This window comes from Odocoileus virginianus, chromosome 5, assembly GCF_023699985.2.
Source record: "Odocoileus virginianus isolate 20LAN1187 ecotype Illinois chromosome 5, Ovbor_1.2, whole genome shotgun sequence".
NCBI classification, from domain to species: domain Eukaryota; kingdom Metazoa; phylum Chordata; class Mammalia; order Artiodactyla; family Cervidae; genus Odocoileus; species Odocoileus virginianus.
The window spans coordinates 89913419-89931847 of record NC_069678.1 but is presented as its reverse complement, the minus strand read 5'-3'; the positions used below and the strand labels follow the sequence as shown (position 1 = coordinate 89931847).

The window sequence follows — 18429 nt, the reverse complement described above, 5'->3', positions numbered from 1 at the left end:
AAAATGCTAAGAGAATATTTACAGCATATATAACCAAAAACTTTACAGGGAGATCAGTAAAAAAAAAAAAAAAGCTAATTCACAAAAGAGGAAATACAAATGGTCAATAAACCCATGAAAATCATTCTCAAATTCATTATTAGGAAAATGCAAGTGAGCTCAGTACCGTTTGACACCTATCAGATTTATAAAAATTTAACAGATGTTGGTGAGGATAAAGTATAAGGAACTGTCTCGTGCACTGTTTATAGGAGTATCATTTGATACAACAACTTTGGAGAACAGTTTTCAATATCTAGAAAAGATGAAGTGAAAATGAAATTGAACATATCTTAAAGCCTTTATACCATAGAGGTATCTTGCATACTGAAGTATTTTTTTGCTGTAGCAGAAAATTAGAAACATCCTGATTCCTGTGAATAATAGAATAAACAGATATTGGAATGAGTACATGAATTGTCATATTGTGGTATATACTATTATATATGTTAAATGAATGAACCAAATCTACATATATCAACATGGATTTTTCTTAAATTTCTCTGTTATCTTAATGAAATGAAATAAAGCCTAAAATTTTAAATGCGTTTATTTTTAAACTGTCAATAATATGTACTGGTGCTGTGAAAAATAATGAGGGAAGGTATTGCACTGACCACCTTCCTTGCTTATATTTCCTTTCTCATTTGTATGATTTTGCAACCTTTGCACTTGGTATATTTTACTGAACAAAAAAGTTTTTATTGAACTTGAGGTCAACTGGAGAAGATTAGTATTGAGCAATATATGATGAGTGTTACACAGAAGTAATAAATACAGTGGGACTGTGCAACAAAGGATTCCATTCTAGTCTCAGTGTTGAAGGAACTTTTCTCTGAGGAAGTGACAAATGGGAGCTTAGGTAAAATGTGTGGTGATGATAAACAAGGAAGAGTACTTTAAGAAAGCAAGCAATTTAATTCTAATTGTGTGACTTCATCTTGTCTTCAAAATGATTGTTTTCATGGTATGTAGTATCTTAACTCTCAACTGTATAACTAAACGTAATGAATTTTACCAATCTAAGAAAGAAAAAAAAATTTTTTCACATTTCATCATCTCTGAAATTGGGAGATGTCTTGCAGTGGATGGTTTGTCACAATTTAATTGGAAAATTTGCCAAATACAGTACTGTTGTACCTTACCATAACTGGGCTTTTAGAGTCAGTGAAATGTAGTATACTTTTTTATGTTAGGCCAGACTCTGTTGCAATTTGCATTTTGTTTTTCTAAGTATGCATTTTAAGAATACCAGAGTAACTATAGGCAACTCCCTGGCAGTCCAGTGGTTAGGATTCCATGCTTTCGCTGCCAAGGGCACGGTTTCAATCTCTGGTCAGGGAACTAAGAGGCTACAAGTCACAGTACAGCCAAAAAAGAAAAATAGAATCTGATATTTATTAGTTGTATCTCCCTGAAGATACCTGTCACAGGTAGAATGCTAAACATTTTACTAATTACAGTCAACCCATGTTACCTGGGTACCATGGATTCTGAGGGCTGGCCGTAATACATCATTTTGTATAGGGGACTTGAGCATCCACTGCTTTTTGATGTACAAAGGGAGTCCCAGAAGCAATCTTCTGCAGGAACCAAGAGATGGCTGATTCTCATCTGAACTGCACAGTTGTATGAGCTAGGTGATACCCCCAGCTGAAGTTTAGAGACACAGTCTCTAACTTTTCTCTCTCTGAAGTGGCTTTCTCCCTCTAAAGATTGCATAGTTTGTATTTTATATGTATATATATGTAATATAACCTACTAAGTGTATATTTAAATACAACTGATAGTTTATATTTGAGGCACAATCATTTATATTAAGTGATAGAGGTCAACTTTTCTGTATCCAAAGCTTATACACTTAATATTCACAGCTTTTTCCTGTATCCTTTAAGAAGCAAGTTTCCTGACAGGACAAATCTCTGACCCAGGACATCTGAGTTGAGAAATGTTTTATTTTTATATACTTTATTTGCTTCCTTGTACTTTTCAGTAAAATGTAGCTTTCTATAGAATATTCACTATATGTTTTGCTGCTAGAAGAAAATGGTCAGAATATATAAGCAGAATTTGATAATTATAATTTATTCTGCTTGAGTCAGAAATTCATACTGAATATGCTTCCTTGCAAGGAAAACAGATTTCCAATAAGTAATTTATTAATCACAATGTTAGTGTCACTTGCTTCATATGATTGCCTTAAGTTCAGGTGTAAGATCCCTCAGTGAAAGTGAAAGTCAACAATTTGATTTTTATAGTATTCAAATTAGTCCCCAGAAGCCAAACAAAGCAGAACCTTTCTTTAGGGTCAGACAGGCAAGCAGCAGGTTTATCAACACTGGTCAAACTCAGCCAAGTAAAGATGCCCATATCAGGCTTATTTAGCCTAACCTCACATTAGAAAAAGAGTATTTTCCAGCAGGAATTTCAGTGACAGTTTCCAACAGATCTGTTTCTTGATTCACATTGCTTCAGCTAATTGAGTATGTTCTTCATATTGGGTGCACAGCTGTCCTTTTGGGATCAAACATCATTCTCTGTATCCATTTCTCTGCCTACTCCTCATTTTTTAATATTTAGAAGTTTCATGAGAAAAGTGTACAGAAGAAGCAAAAATTTTTGATGCCTTACACATTGGAAAATGTATCAACAAACCTAAATGAAAGTTTAGCTGGGTTTCTATGTTGGAAAAATTTTTTCCTTCATAAATTTAAAAGTGATGTTCCACTTTTCAGATAGCTTTGGTGAAGTTTTGTTTCCCTTATATTACTTTACTTTCTTGAAAATTTACTTACCTTTATCTTCTAAACCTCTTCACTTTTTCATTTTTGCTATTATGCTTTTAATTTCTGATCATTCTCTTATTTCTTGAATGTTATTTTTTAATAGCATACTATTCTTGTTTCACATATGGTAGTATCTTCTCTATCTATGCTCACTGAAGATAATTTATTTTACAGTTTTCTTTTTCTTGTACATGCTTATGCTTCCTCCAAATTCTGTTTTGTTTGTTCATTTGTTTTTATCACTGTCCTTCATTTCAGAAGCTTCCTTCAAGTATATAGTGTCCTTGATTATTCATGATTCAGTGGGAATCTAAAATATTGACTTGATGCTTTGAATTCATTAGTGGGACTGGTTGACTTTGAGCTTTATCATAGAGTGGTTTCATTGGGCTGATCCTAGGGAACCTATAATGTTAGTATCCTTAGTTAGGTCTTTCCTGTTAGCTAGTCAGTTACCCAGAGATGAAACTTCCAGACTCCTGCCTGAAGGGTAGTAGTTTTGTTAACTGCATTCTGGAAGCCAAGTTGGGGATTTTGGCTTGGGGAATGTCTGCATTCAGGAATTAATATTTATGGTCACTTAATTCCTTGTTTTGGCTACAGTCTTGTGCCCTCAGCTGTGCCTGACATCATCCCTCCAATAAGTCTTTTACTTTTTCCAGAAAATACAGATTATGCTGGGATAAAGATGAGGCAGTTATTGCATAATGTGAATGGAGCTAGCCAGGAATCTAGGACTCTACCTGCTTCTCAAACAGCTTTTGTCTTTATTTTTCTGCACCACCTCCATTCTTTGATTACCAGTTTCAGAGGTACCTGATACTGCCATTTCTCACACCTTTTGAGAATTCTGTCAGTTACAGCTTGTCTACTTGTTTTTCATCTTCTAAAATGGTACATTTTCTATTTTCTATCCTCCCTTCCTTCTAGATTTAAGCTTTTTTTTTTTTCCTCTTTAATTCCTTACCAAAGTTTTAGGGGAGTTTGAGGAAGGAATGAACTGAGTTGCTTGACCAGAATCTATTCTTAAAATGGAGAGGCTTTGTCTGGTTTATCTTTAAATTCCAACCCACAAAGGGGGTCTCTGATATAGTAGATACTTGAATGTTTAAATGGATGAGTAAGTCTTGTTTTATTATCTGTAAAACTCAATTAGTAAGTTTGTGCTAGAGACCTAGTTTCTTGCCACCTGGACTTCTCAACAGGCAGGGTTGGTTAAGTGTCCTCATGATATTGTGGCTGGCTTCTACGGAGCAAGCAATCCATGAGAGAGCAAGGCAGAAGCTGTAATGACATTAAGGCCTAGTACTGAAAGCTATATTCTGCCAGTCTTATAATGTCTTATTAGTTACATAAACCAGTTATATTCAGTGTAGGAGAGACTTACACAAAGGTGCAAAATCCCATAAAGCAAGACTTGTATTAGGGACCATGTTGGAGGCAGACTACCACACGAAGTTTCTGTCTTCAACTAGAAGAAAAAATTAAAGTAAATAGAAAGTAAGAAATAATAAAACTCAGAGCAAAAGTTAATTAAATAGAAAACAAACAGTATAGAAAATGAATGAAACCAAAAGTTGATTCTTTTTAAAAAGTTAATAAAAATTTTAAACTCCTAGGAAGGCTAATAGAAAAAAAAGAAAACCAAACAGATTACTAGTGTCAAAAATTAAAGAAGGGTTTATCACTAAAGATCTTTCAGAACTAAAAGGTTGATAAGGGAATGTTAGAAACAGTTTTATACTAATTTGATAAATGAAACAACATTAAAAAGTTAGCTCAAAGAAAACTGGAATAGCCTTGTATCTGTTAAGGAAGTTGAACTCATAATCCTTTCTAACAAAGAAAACTCCAGTCCCAGTTGATTTCGTTGCTAAAATTTATCCAACATTTAAGAAAAAATGATACCAATCTTACACAGATTCTTTCAGAAAACAGAAGGAAAAAGGCGTTTCAACTTAATTTTATGAGGCTCCTATTCCTCTGAATCTGACACTTGGCTGAAACAATGTAATCTTTTCAACAGACAGAAGGATCATTTGACACATTTTAATGTTATTGTGATAAAAATTTGTAACACACTAGCAGTAAAAGGAAATTTCTCCAACCTGATCAAAGAATCTAGAAAAGCATGCAGGCATCATCATACTCAAATGTCAGAAAGGGTGAATGACTTTGCCATAAGATTAAGAATAAGAGGAGGATACTTACTCTCACTACTTCTATCCAACGTTGTGCTGGTGGTCCAAGAAAAATGAAGGTGTAGTATTGTAAAGGAAGTAATAACAACTATCACTGTTTGCAAAAGACAATTGTCTACATAAAAAAATCCTAAGAAATATACCCCCCCAAAAAAATCCCTACTAGAATTAATAGATGCATTTAGCCAGATCACAAGACACTAGTTGCATAATAATACTAGCAGTATAATAAATAATACTGGCATTCAGCAGTTGAAAAAATGAAAAACACATGTACTATTCATAATAATATTTTTTAAATATTTAGGAATAGATTTTTTTTTTCAATCTTTGCACAGGGGCCATGCCAATCTCTGTATCATTCCAATTTTAGTACATGCAGTACCAAAGCGAGCACTAGGAATAGATTTTAAAAGAGATGTGTACACAGACCCCCTACACTGAAAGCCTAGAAAACATTCCTAAGAAAGATAAACAGAGATACCATGTCCCTGGTGGCTCAGATAATAAAGAATCTGCCTACAAGGCAGGAGACTCAGGTTCGATCCCTGGATTAGGAAGATCCCCTGGAGAAGGGCATGGCAACCCAGTTCAGTATTCTTGCCTGAAAAATGCCATGAACAGAGGAACCTGGCAGCCTGCAGTTCATGAGATCACAAAGAGTTGGACACGACTGAAGTGACTTAGCATGCATGCACACCATGTTCTTGGCACAGAAGACTCAAATTGTTAGGATGTTTATTATTCCCAAATGGATCTGTAGACTCAACACCATCCCAGAATCTCACCAGAAATCTCAGTTTTTAAAAAAATATAGGTTGACAAGCTGATTTTAAGATTTATTTGAAAATGCAGAGAACCTAGAACAGCTAAAGCCATTTTGAAGAACAGAGTTGGAGGATTTATAATCCCTGATTTCAAGACATGCTGTAAAGCTACAGTAAGCCAAACTGTGATACTGAGGTTAAAGATGGACATACAAATCAAGTTGCGAAATGGCTACAGATACTACACTTGATCTTAGCCAAAAAGCTGAAAAGTAATTAGAATAGCTATAACCACTTATGTGGTTGATTGATATTTGACAGAGGGGTCAAAATTCAATGGGGAAAGAATAGTCTTCTCAGTGATACTAGAACAGTTGGATATTTGTACAAAAAATAAACATTAAAACTGAGAAACTTCTAAGAAAAGAGGAAAAATATTCATGCCCTTGGAGTAAGCAAAGATTTTGTTTATTGGAAACCTAATCTAAGTGAAACCATCTCTTAGGAACACTGTTAAGAAGAAAAGGCAAGCTACTGAAGGTACTGAAATTTGAAAAAGTTTCAAATATTTGCATAATATATCCTGAACAAAAGATTTGTCTAGAATATATGAAAAACTTGCATAACTCAAACTATTTTTAACAGTGGTCAAAAATATATACTGCACAAAAGATTATGGGAATGGTCAATAAGCACCTGAGAAGATATTAAACATCATTAGTCATCTGGAAAACACAGATAAAAACCACAAGGAAATAACACTTCACACTTGCTAGATTTGCTAAAGTAAAAAACCCAGCAATACTAAGTGTTGGCAAGAATGTGGAACAATTAGAAACAGTAGAAGTATAAAACTGTACAACCATTTTGAAAAATATTTTGGCAGATTTTTTAAAATTTAAAGATTTTCTTGCCATATGTCCTAACTATTCTTAGGTCTTTCCCCAAGAGAAAGGAAAAAATAGGTCCATACAAAGGTCTGTACATGTTCATAATAACTAGGATCTGGGAACAACCCAAATGCCCAGCAACAAGTAAACTGAGAAACAAATTGTGAGTTATTTACACGATGAAATACTATCCAGCAATTTTTAAAAATAACTAATTTATACAGTGGTCTGGGTGAATCTCAAGTAAGATGTGCCAAAAAGCTGGACAAAATGTTGTATACAGTATAATTATATTTATGTGAAATTCTGGAACAAATTTATTATGAAAGGAATCAGATCAGTGGTTGCCTGCAGCAGATGTGATGGAAGGTGATTAAAGAGGGCAGGAAAGTACTTTCTGGGGTGATGACACATTTTGTCTTAATTGGAGTGATAATAGCATAGAGGACGAGATGTTTGGGTGGCCTCACTGACTCAATGGACATGAGTTTGAACAAGCTCCAAGAGATGGTTAAGGACAGGGAGTCCTGGCATGCTGCAACTCCTGGGGTTGGACACGACTGAACAACTAGAACAACAACAAATAGCATTGAGGTATACGTTTGTCAAAATCATCAAGCTCTACAGTTAAAATACATTATATTGTATGTAAGTTATACCTCAAATAGTTTTTTTAAATGAGATGTCACATCACCAGAAAGGCTGCCATTAAACTCTTAAACTCTGCTTGTGAGAGAGTTAGTTGTTAAAACCACTTTGGAAGATTTTGGCATTATCCAGGGAAGTTAGAGATACACATCCTTAGTTCAGTTCAGTCGCTCAGTCATGTCCGACTCTTTGTGATCCCCTTGGACTGCAGCACGCCAGGCTTCCCTGTCCATCACCAACTCCTGGAGCTTGCTCAAACTCATGTCCATCGATTCAGTGATGCCATCCAACCATCTGATCCTCTGTCGTCTCCTTCTCCTGCCTTCAGTCTTTCCCAGCATCAGGGTCTTTTCTAATGAGTCAGTTCTTCACATCAGGTGGCCAAAGTATTGGAGCTTCACCTTCAGCATCAGTTCTTCCAATAAATATTCAGGACTGGTTTCCTTGAGGATTTGGTCTGATCTCCTTGCAGTCCGAGGGATTCAATAGTCTTCTCTAACACCACAGTTCAAAGCATCAATTCTTCAGCGCTCAGCCTTCTTTAGAGTCAGCAATTCTACTGAGATACCACCTTTTCTATTAGAGAAATATACATGTGTATGTATATCAAAAAGGCCATCTACAAGAATATTCATAACATTATTCTAATAACCAAAGGAAAGTGCCAGCATAAACAGTCCACCAACATTAATTCTCAGGTTTTTGTTTGTTTGGTTTTTGCCTCAGGACACCTTGTGGGATCTTAGTTGCCTGGCCAGGGGTTGAACTTGGGCCCCTGGCAGTGAAAGCACGGAGTTCTATCCACTGCCCACCAACATTAAAGTGGACAAACTGTGTATTTCTTCAGTGGAGTGTTAGGCAGAACAATGGAAATGAAGAAAATATTTAGAATTAGTTCAAATGAGTTAGAAACAATGTTTAGTAAGTCTCATAAAGATTATATGCTTCATGTTTCCAGTTAGATAAAATTGAAGAACTGGAAAAAATAAATTGTCCTTAGTGATCTGTACATATGTTGTAATTCTGAAAAGAAAAAAAAGTGATTACCATAAGAACCAGGATTTAAGGGTTGAAGTGTAAGTTAAGGTTGGGAAGGGGATAGGGAAGTGGTTTCCAGAATATTAAAATATTTAATTCTTGATCTGAGTGTTGGTTATGTGAATATTTGCATTCACTTTATAATTGTTTAGTGACACTTTAGTAAATATATTTTTTATTAAAAACAGAAAAAAACCCCAACCCTTTGATTTATCATTGTCTCCTGAGTACTGTGTCAGTAATACTTTGCTAGTTAATGATAGACATGCAAAGATGTCTAATATGGCATCTAAATTGCTCACTATTACCATAAAAAGGCATTATATAATAAGGACCTTAATTTCTATTCTTATGCCTTCATAGTCATGAAAGTAAACGTATAAAATTGAGGCACATAACCTCTCAGGAGGTTAAAGTATAATTGTAGTTATGTTTTTAGCTGGACCCAACATTATTTACTGCTTTATTTTATACTGTTCATTTGGACTTGGACTAATTTGGAACATGTAGTCCTTATTACCTTAAATATGGTAAATATTTATTAATTTTTCACATCTGTATTTTAGCTGCATCCTAACGGAAAATTTCAGTTTTGACACAGTAAAGTGCAAACTAAAGAATCCTAATCACTTCTTCATAGAACATTCCCCCATTCAGCTTCTTCAAGGAGTTAGTTTACATTGACAGAATGATTTTGCCAAGGATTAAAACCTCAGTAAATCAGAGAGCAAAAGACATGAGTAGACAATTCAAAAAATGAGAAAAAGAGCTCTGATGAATTTCTGCCATGTTCTGAGCACAAGTAGGTACCTTACATTGAATCTTCACGCTAATGCTGTAAGTAACGGGTGTTTTGCTAATTTTCCATATGAATGAATGGAAATTCTGAAAAATCATAATTAGTAAGTCTGGATCTAGAATTAAAGTATTTCATTCCCAAGCTTATTTTTTTCTCATTATTCTAATGCTGCTACCCATGAAAAGAACATAAACCTAATTTTAAAAAGAAGGATAGGGACTTCCCTGGTGATCCAGTTTCTAAGACTCCAAGCTCCCAATGAAGGGGCATGGGCTCAATCCCTGGTCATGGAGCTGCATCCCACATGATGTAACAACAAAAAAAGAACCTGCCTGTCACAACTAAAACCTGGAGCAGCCAATAAATTTAAAGAAAAAAATTTTTAAAGGATACATTTCCAACAGTATTTCCAACTATTATTTATCAATTATCAATAAGTGAATTATAAAGTATCACAAAATCTTAATGAAATTAGAATGATTTTTGCCTAAGTTGTATATTGTACATATCTAGACGCTCGCAATCTGAGTAGTTGGTAATATCTCATTTTGTACAAATTCCTCTAAAGTTTTTTATTTCTCAATTTTATTTATCTGAATTCCAGCACCTGCTCATTTATTTTGTTTATATGAATGTACAAGTTTATCCATTTGACTGATGGTTATTTAGGTTGTTTCCATTCTTTTTATCATTATAAACAGTGCTACAGTAAGCATTCTTATTCATGTTGCCTTCCACAGATACAGGGTTTTTGTAGAGCATATATTCCAGTAGAGTGGAATTGTTGAGTTGAAAATTATGCTCATCTTCAAACTTACTATAAATTACCATTTGCTGCTGACTATATCAGTTTATATTCCTACAACTGTATGAGAATTTTCATTCTTCATTCTTCCTTTGGCTTATTGTCAGCTTGTATTATCCATTGTAACATTTTTGGCCCATTTTGACTGGTATAAAATGATAGCTCAATGGAGTTTTTATATGTATTTCCTTTATTACAAATAAAATAATTAGTGAAATTTGTTTTTTGACATTTAGATTTTCTCTTCTGTGAAACACCTAGCCATGTCCCTTTTGCCACTGTTGCTGTTTTAACCTTGATTTATAGGCACTCATTACGTATTCTGGATAGTAATCATTTGTTGTATGTATTATACATATCCATTTGCCTGGGTTTTTTTTTTTTTTTTAGCTTTGTTTATGGTACCTTTTTTTTTTAATAGTTTTTGTATCTTAAGAAATTCTTTCTTGCTTTCAAGATCATAAAGATGTTCTATATTTTCCTTTAAATGTCTATTTTTCTTTTCATGTTCAGTTCTCTAAATAGGAATTTGTTTTGTATACTGTACAGAGTAGACTTTGAAGGATATTCTGCTGGTCTCTGTGTTTGTCCCCACAGTCTCTTGAATTGAATAGGATTATAACAAATCTTGATGAATGTTAGAGCAGACCTTATTCTTAGAAACTCTCTTAGCTGTTCTGGTTTCATTTCTCTTTCATGTTAATTTTAGTATCAGCTTCTTAAGTTCCAGAGGTCAAGAGGGTTATATCTTTTTGGTATTTGATTGAAATTTCTTTGAATTTACAGATTAATTTATAAATAATTATACTAATAAGGTATATTGCTCCATTTATTAATATTTAGATCTTCTATAGTAGTAAAGACACCTATTATTTCAGTAAGTCTTCTACATCTGTTGTTTAGATTTCATCCTAAGTGTCTCACACTTTTTGTTGTAATGTTAAGCGGTATCTTTTTTTTAAGTGGTATCTTTTTTTAAATTACATTTTAAGTTGGTTGCTAGTATATAAGAACATAATTTATTTTTATCTGTTGATCTTAAATCTAGCAGCTTTACTGAACTCTCTTATTCTATAATTTGTCTATAGATTAGAGGATTTTCTCTCTCAACAGTCATACTGTGAAGAATAATAATTTTGTTTCTTCCTTTCCAGTCCTTTTATCTTTTATTTCTCTTAACTTGTGTACCTGTGCCAGCTAGCACTTTCTATTACCTTAAGTTGGATTTAGCATAGATTTTGGTGAATAACTTTTATCAAATTAAGGAAGTTCCTTTCTAGTCCTGATACTGTGAAAGTTTTAGTTGTGGTGCTGAATTTTACCTGATGCTTTTTCCAGAGCAGTTATCTATAGAAATGATTGTACATTTATTTCCCCTTAGTGTTTTAATGTGGTATATTTTGTTAATAGGTTTTTAAAATATTAAATGTAAATATTACTTGTTCAGTTTTCAGGGAAAAATGCATGTATATGTAGGTTTATAAAATGTTAGGAATAGAGAGACAGATCCTTGCTCTTTGAAACTCATGCCTAATTCAGCTCTACTCACTGATTTTATCCCATCTTAAACTTTCCTTCACCTCAAAGCCTACATTGCTGTAGGGAAGATGGTGAATAGTAAAATGATTAAAAGTGCAAACACTAAGGAAAATTAATAGAATGTTGAACAGAATAGTATTTGTTTAGTAGTTTCAGCTCTGTGAGATAAGATGAATTAATTGTGAGTGCTAGTATTATAATAATCCAGTGAAGAAAGTTTACCTGTAGGATTAAAGGAAAGACAAAAGAAGCATGTTAATGACCATATATTTATTTTCCTTTATCCACTTATTTTTTTAAATTAACACAGAAGCAGTATATGTTTATTTGATCTATTTCCTGCCAGCCTCACTTTAATGTGCAACAGTATTCTTACATTTTTAATAGATGAATATAGGTATACAGTTTTTTAATGTATAAGATTTAAATAAGATACCCAGAATACTGATACAGTCTTATCAGTCTCTCTTTTTTTAGTTAGCTTGAAATTGTAAAGTTAGCTTGAAATCTAAAGTTTATTTGGGTGGAAATACAAAACCAACATAACTATCCATCATTAGGGACATGTAGGATCCAGGTAGTGAGATATCCTGCAATGTGAAAAGGAATGATAGAATTCCATATTAGTACATATAAGATCGATATCTAAGATATATAATGAGAAAAAGAAATCAAAGCCCAGAATAGTATTTCAAATGTTTTATCATTTGTGTTTTTTTCATTAAGAGAGGAATATGATATATATTCACTTAATTACCATGCACCCAAACTACAGAATAATATGAAGCCATTAAAAAGAAATTATTGACATGGAAAGATCTCTAAGACATTGTTATTTTTAAAATAATAATAATAAAAAACAAGTCATAAAACATTTATTATCTGATCTCATGTTTTTAAAAGTTATATATCCATTTTTATCTCTAAGTGTATATTAAAAGAACAAGATACGGAAGTACAAAACCAACATAGCTATCTATTGTTAGGGACATGTAGTAGGTCCATGTCCATAATTAGTACATGTAGTAGTTAGGTATTAGCTACTAATAATGGTTACTTCTTTTTTTTTTTTTTTTGGTTACTTCTTAAGGATACTTGGAGACCAGAAGTCTTTACTGTTTATATCTATGTGGTTTAAATTTTTTATGCTGAGACTTCATTCATATATTATTTCTGAAATAAAGGAAAATGTAATATGTGCTCACTATTAAAAAATAAAGACTTACAGAAAAATAAAAAATATCCACAATAGTCTCACTACCTAACTACCTAACTATCTGGAAGGATATTGTTAAATATCCTTCCAGAGATGAGGGACATTTTGTGGATGACATTTAAACCTAAACCAAGGAAAATAAGAGAAAGGGCACCACTGTGGACATGTTTTTTAGGTAGGGAAATAATATGATAGCATGTTGACTCAGGTGGTAAAGAATCTGCCTGCAATGCAGGAGACCTGAGTTCAATCCCTGGATTGGGGAGATCCCCTGGAGAAGGGAATGGCAACCTACTCCAGTATTCTTGCCTGGAGAATTCCATGGACAGAGGAGCCTGATGGGCTACAGTCCATGGGATCTCAAGGAGTTGGAAACTACGGAGAGACTAGTACTTTTCACTTTTCAGCCTACTGTCGTTTTGGTTTTACTTTTCACTGTACCCCCAGTATCTTTTAGCACATAAGTATTTAGCAGCCCCTAAGTAAGAAATGAATGGTGGTGATCTACTAACGATCGGTGAAGCTCTCTTCTAGTTCCAAAATCCAGGATTAAGAAGTCATCCTAGTTGGCTCCTTGAAGACTGCTGATTGTAGCTAGATAACATTGGGCAGATATTGTTACTACCTGTAGCTTGGATTAGCGCTAGTAGCATTTAATACCATTGTCTTCTCAAATCTGTACAAGACAGGGAAAGCTCTCCTTAGAACAGTTAAGCAATCTGGGGTGGCACAAAAGGCTTTGTTTAAGAAATAATACCTAACCTTGTCTTCTGAGGTACTCTGGCCTCCTTTGTCCGTTTATAGGCCTTGTCTCATAGCCAGAACACTGCTCTGTACATGTAGTAGGGAATGGAATGATTCAGTTACCCATGATGAAAGAGATTATAAAAACTGTAATTTTAGGTTTTTCTGTTGTTCTTGTCTTGTAGTCAAACAGGTCAAGCTGAAACTGGTTAATATTGGAAATATTTTTATATGTATTGATACATAGATATATGTAAGAGGATAATTTTAAAACCTATAATTAATTATCATGGAGCCTTAGATTGTGTTTTTTTAAGGAAACATTAATTTGTACCCTTTGTGTTTTTCTTCTTAGTTTCTGCCACTGCCTTCTACAAAGCACAACCTGTAATTCAGTTCATGTGTGAAGTTCTTGATATTCATAATATTGATGAGCAACCAAGACCTCTGACTGATTCTCATCGGGTAAAATTCACCAAAGAGATAAAAGGTGAGTTAATTAGCATTTGGAACAACTTAACTGTAAAATGCATGAATATAAAAAAACGTTCATGGAAATTTTTTAAGATTTAAATCTGTTCATGTAACATCACCAGTAAAAATATGGATTAGTTTTAAAATGTTACATTAAAATCATTGCCATAACATCTTAGGTAGTGTTTCAATGAAAGAAATACCAAGTAATGGAATTAATACTAGTTAATTTTTTGTTGATACTTTCCCTTACTAGCTGAAGGCATAAAGAGGTACTCTCATAGGAAAATGCTCCTATGATACTGTTTAAAATAGGAAATTTATTCCCAAAACATTGACACTTCAGGACTGGAGCCATTCTTTGAACATTTTCTAATATAGTGAATTCTTTATTTTTCTGAAATGATAGCAGAATATTTTATATCTTTGTAAATTTATAGATGTGGGCTAGCCTGTTTCATGTGTCGTTCTAGAGTTGAAATTTAGTAATTTCATGTACGTTATTTAGTTGACCATTGATCTTGCCTATTTTAGTTAGCAGCTAAAATTTATACAGTGGTATTACATCATATATATGTTTTACTAATATAAATTCATCTCTACATGGTCTTCCAAAGAGAAAAATTAAAAATTAATTTCAGTTATATTCTAAAATTTATATTTTGTATGTATTCTTTATATAATTGTAGCTTTCTATGTAAATATATAGTTTTATGTGCAAACCCATATACAATGGGTTTATCAGCAATTTAATTTAATATCAGTGTACTTTATTTATTAGCAGTATAAGGGATTTTTCAAGAATAATTTTGATTATGTAAGATTCTTGCCTTATTCATCACTTTGGAACTTAGTCCTCATGTAAGATGTGACTCCACTGTATTTAGTTCTTTATTATTTAGGCACAAAGAGAAATATTATATTCTCTAATTAGAATGAATACTATAAATTCTGTTTATAATAAGTGTTACATCTTAAATAGTCAGAAATAATTATGTTGTTTAATTTTAAGGTTTTACCTATTTGTTGCAGGTAATTTTCAGCTTGTGGTTTAAATGAAGCATTGAAGTTTGTTTTCTGAGCATCTTTCAGTCCCCCAAGTCAGTTAGTATAGTTGAATATATCCTGCTAGCTCTAGTAATCATTTATTCTGTGCCATTCAGTAACCAAGAGAGAGATAGTCATTGTAATAAAACATTTAAAGGAATTTCCCTCCTGCTTTGAAGATAAGCATCTATTTATCTCAAGTTTTTGTCAGAATAAGAAAGTGTTATATATTCTTGTATTGCAGTCATACCATTGTCCTGTCATAATCTATATTAACTGCACAGTTAGCTTTGTTGGAAGGTAGTGCATTACCCACCATTAATATGTGATCATCTAAATGCCATGGTTTCCAATGGAGTTGCTGCTTAGTTACCACCTCTGATATCATGAAGTCACTTACATTATTTTGCGGTAACTATGCAATCAACTCATATCACCGCTCTATCACAGAAAATACAAGATGTACAGAACAAGGATTCAACTGCTGCCCGAAGAGCATGGACTCGATCTTAACTTCAACTGCTCAGGGGGCCAAAGAAATGACTGAAAAAATGACTAGAAAGCATTATAAAGTTGATGTTATAGTGAAGGTAAAACCAAGTTTATAGGTTAAATATTTGATTTATTAAAGCCAAAAACATTTTTCGGTTGGATGGAGGGTTTGGGGAGGGACCTAGGCAGAGAATTATCTAGTCCATTTTTTTAAAAATTTCAAATCTTTGCTAACCCCTGAATTTGGATCTCACCCTTAGGCACCTATGACTGTAGATTTGGGATATAAAAATATGAGTTAGATCTGACTGACAAACTGATGATTTTTTTCCTCCATTCAAAGTCAAGAAGGCTTTTAAAAAAGAGAGAGAGAACTCTTTAAAGTACATCATGTATTCCTATCTCAGTAACACAAGAGAATCAAAGTTACACGTTCTATACTATATATATATACTATATATTTGAGTTTAATTTTTAGTCAGCATGAGAAATTTGATGAAAACTGTTTAATAATGGTACAAATTGTGGGATAATGAATACATTTCCTAGTACAATATTCATTTCGTTTCAGTTGAACTTTTTCCTAAACAATTAATAATAACTTTAGGGTGGTTTCTTTGTGCAATAATTCATCATAGCTAAGTAGCAGAAATATTGGAGGAAGTTTATGGTAAAAGTACCATATGTATGTAAGAGTATTAGTTTTATTTTTGATAAAAACTTATTTAGTAGTCTTGTAGAACCTTACTGATAATTTTTTTTTAATTCAAAGGGAAGATTTGAAAACAAATTGCTAAGTGGTATAGATAACAGAAATTTGTTTTAAATTTTTCTATCATGTTTTCCCCCAAACAGTATTTTTACATCTTGTTTACTTCATATTGTTGGTATTTCCTTCTTGAAAGACCTTCTCTTGGTAATATTTTCTATTTTCCTTCGTAATATAGAAGAATAATAAATGCTCTAATTGACCTAAAATTTTAGTTTTATAAAAATAGTTTCTAACAAAAACTATTTCTCACTGATCAGTTAAGAGTACTTCTCAAAAAACCTCATACCAATCTGGTATAGTGGCACTGTGTCCATTTAACATCTTAATTTGTGCTGATATGTCATAAGAAGATATTGCTGTGATTGAATTCTGTGTTTGGTTCTGCAGTTAGTAGATAGGAAAATAAGTTATACTGTATCAGGGTTTCTCAACCTTGGCACTATTGATATTTTGGGCTGGATAATTCTTTGTTGTGGTCGGGGATGGGAGGTAGTGCTGTTCTATGCATTGCAATATAATTTAGCAGCATCCCTGGATCCACCCATTCCTAAATCTAGCATCCACTAGATGCCAATAGCACCCCCAGTTTTAACAATCAGGGAAGCCCCCAGAAATGTCTCCAGACATTACCAAATCTTCCTGGAGGTCAGAGTCACCTTGGGTTGAGAACATCTGCACTATGGGATACATAGATATGAAAGAAAAAAAATTAAAAGTTTTTAGTCACAGTAGTTGCATTTCATGTCCTCAGGAACATTGCTAGTGATTTCAGTACAGGTGTAGAGCTCACATCATCTCAGAAAATCCTTTTGGACACCATTGCTTAGGAAAATTCATCCCAAAGAATTTCAGCCAATGGTTTAAAAGCCCACAGCTTCACCTTCTAAAGCAGACCTGGGATCCTCAAACCCCTAGGGTCCACAAATGGACTTATGGATCCAGTAACATCTAAATTCATATGCTACTAAGTGTATGTTTCATTTTTCTGAGAATTTATTGCTTTTGTTAGATTCTCAAAGGGGTCATTGATTCCATAAGAAGGTCTGGATTACTTGCTGTAGGAATTAGTTTGGTTGCATTTGATATTTTGCCCTGATTTCTAATGGTCAGTAGTGAAAGAACTGTATCACTATATTATCCTTTAACAAAATTGTCACTCCATGTCTATTAAAAGGGCCTGGGATTTTTTTTTTTCTTCCTGGTTTAAAAATCTCTGAAGGACTTTCTTCTTGAGCTTTATGAAATTATGATCTTCAGTCAGTATGTGATGCCTGGGGAGTTGAGATATCACATACTTTGAAGGTTACAGAATGTTTTGAGAGTTATCGTAACTCCTTTCCATTGCTCCTTCCCTCTCCCAGCATAAAAACCTGCACTGTAAGCAGGGCTTTTTTCTTTAATTAATGAAGAACTTTATCCCTTGATCTAAAGGCTTTGCAAATTTTATGCTATTTTTTAATAGCTTGATAGAATAGGGAAATGGTTTGGAGTTAGGTCTATCATGATTGTACCCATTATTAACTATGTTTTATATATATATATATATAAAATCCTTTGTTAATCATATCACCTCTTTCACAGATTTTCTGTCTGTTTAGAATTTTGAGTTTTTATAGTGGTGAACAGCCTTTAGAGTTATGAATATGTCACTTGTGACAGTTCTGTAACCTCAGTTTTTCTTGTTGGGAACAGGTCTGAAGGTTGAAGTGACTCATTGTGGAACAATGAGACGGAAATACCGTGTTTGTAATGTAACAAGAAGGCCTGCCAGTCATCAAACGTAAGAAAAGCTGGTGTTTGTCAGAACAGAGATGATGTGAGGCAGCTTACTCTAGTTGGTAGATTGGGAGTTTTGCTTGCTCCTAATGGGATGAGTTGTTAATGTGTAATTTTTTTTTTTCCAGCTTTCCTTTACAGTTAGAAAATGGCCAAACTGTGGAGAGAACAGTAGCACAGTATTTCAGAGAAAAGTATACTCTTCAGCTGAAGTACCCACACCTTCCCTGTCTGCAAGTGGGGCAGGAACAGAAACATACCTACCTGCCACTAGAAGTAATGTGTTTAGGCTGCTTATTAATATCCTCTTATTCATCATTCTGTTAAGGTTTTTAATGACCTGTAACTTACTTCATACTCTCACATTTATTTTGAAATTGAACTGTCTTTAAATTT

At 33.5% G+C, this 18429-nt stretch overlaps 1 protein-coding gene and 1 pseudogene across 5 annotated transcripts in view; one reads left to right on the top strand and one right to left on the bottom strand.

Annotated features, from left to right (window-relative positions):
* The window catches only part of AGO3 (argonaute RISC catalytic component 3), a 118479-nt gene that overhangs the window by 54223 nt on the left and 45827 nt on the right, over nt 1-18429 (top strand). For all 5 annotated transcript variants that reach the window (XM_020880237.2, XM_070468406.1, XM_020880238.2 and 2 more), the window contains 3 exons: nt 13828-13962; nt 17950-18037; nt 18162-18309. In XM_020880237.2, coding sequence (XP_020735896.1) covers nt 13828-13962; nt 17950-18037; nt 18162-18309 — 371 coding nt within the window. The remainder of the gene's footprint in view (nt 1-13827; nt 13963-17949; nt 18038-18161; nt 18310-18429) is intronic.
* LOC139035343 (U6 spliceosomal RNA) lies at nt 5324-5421 on the bottom strand (annotated as a pseudogene).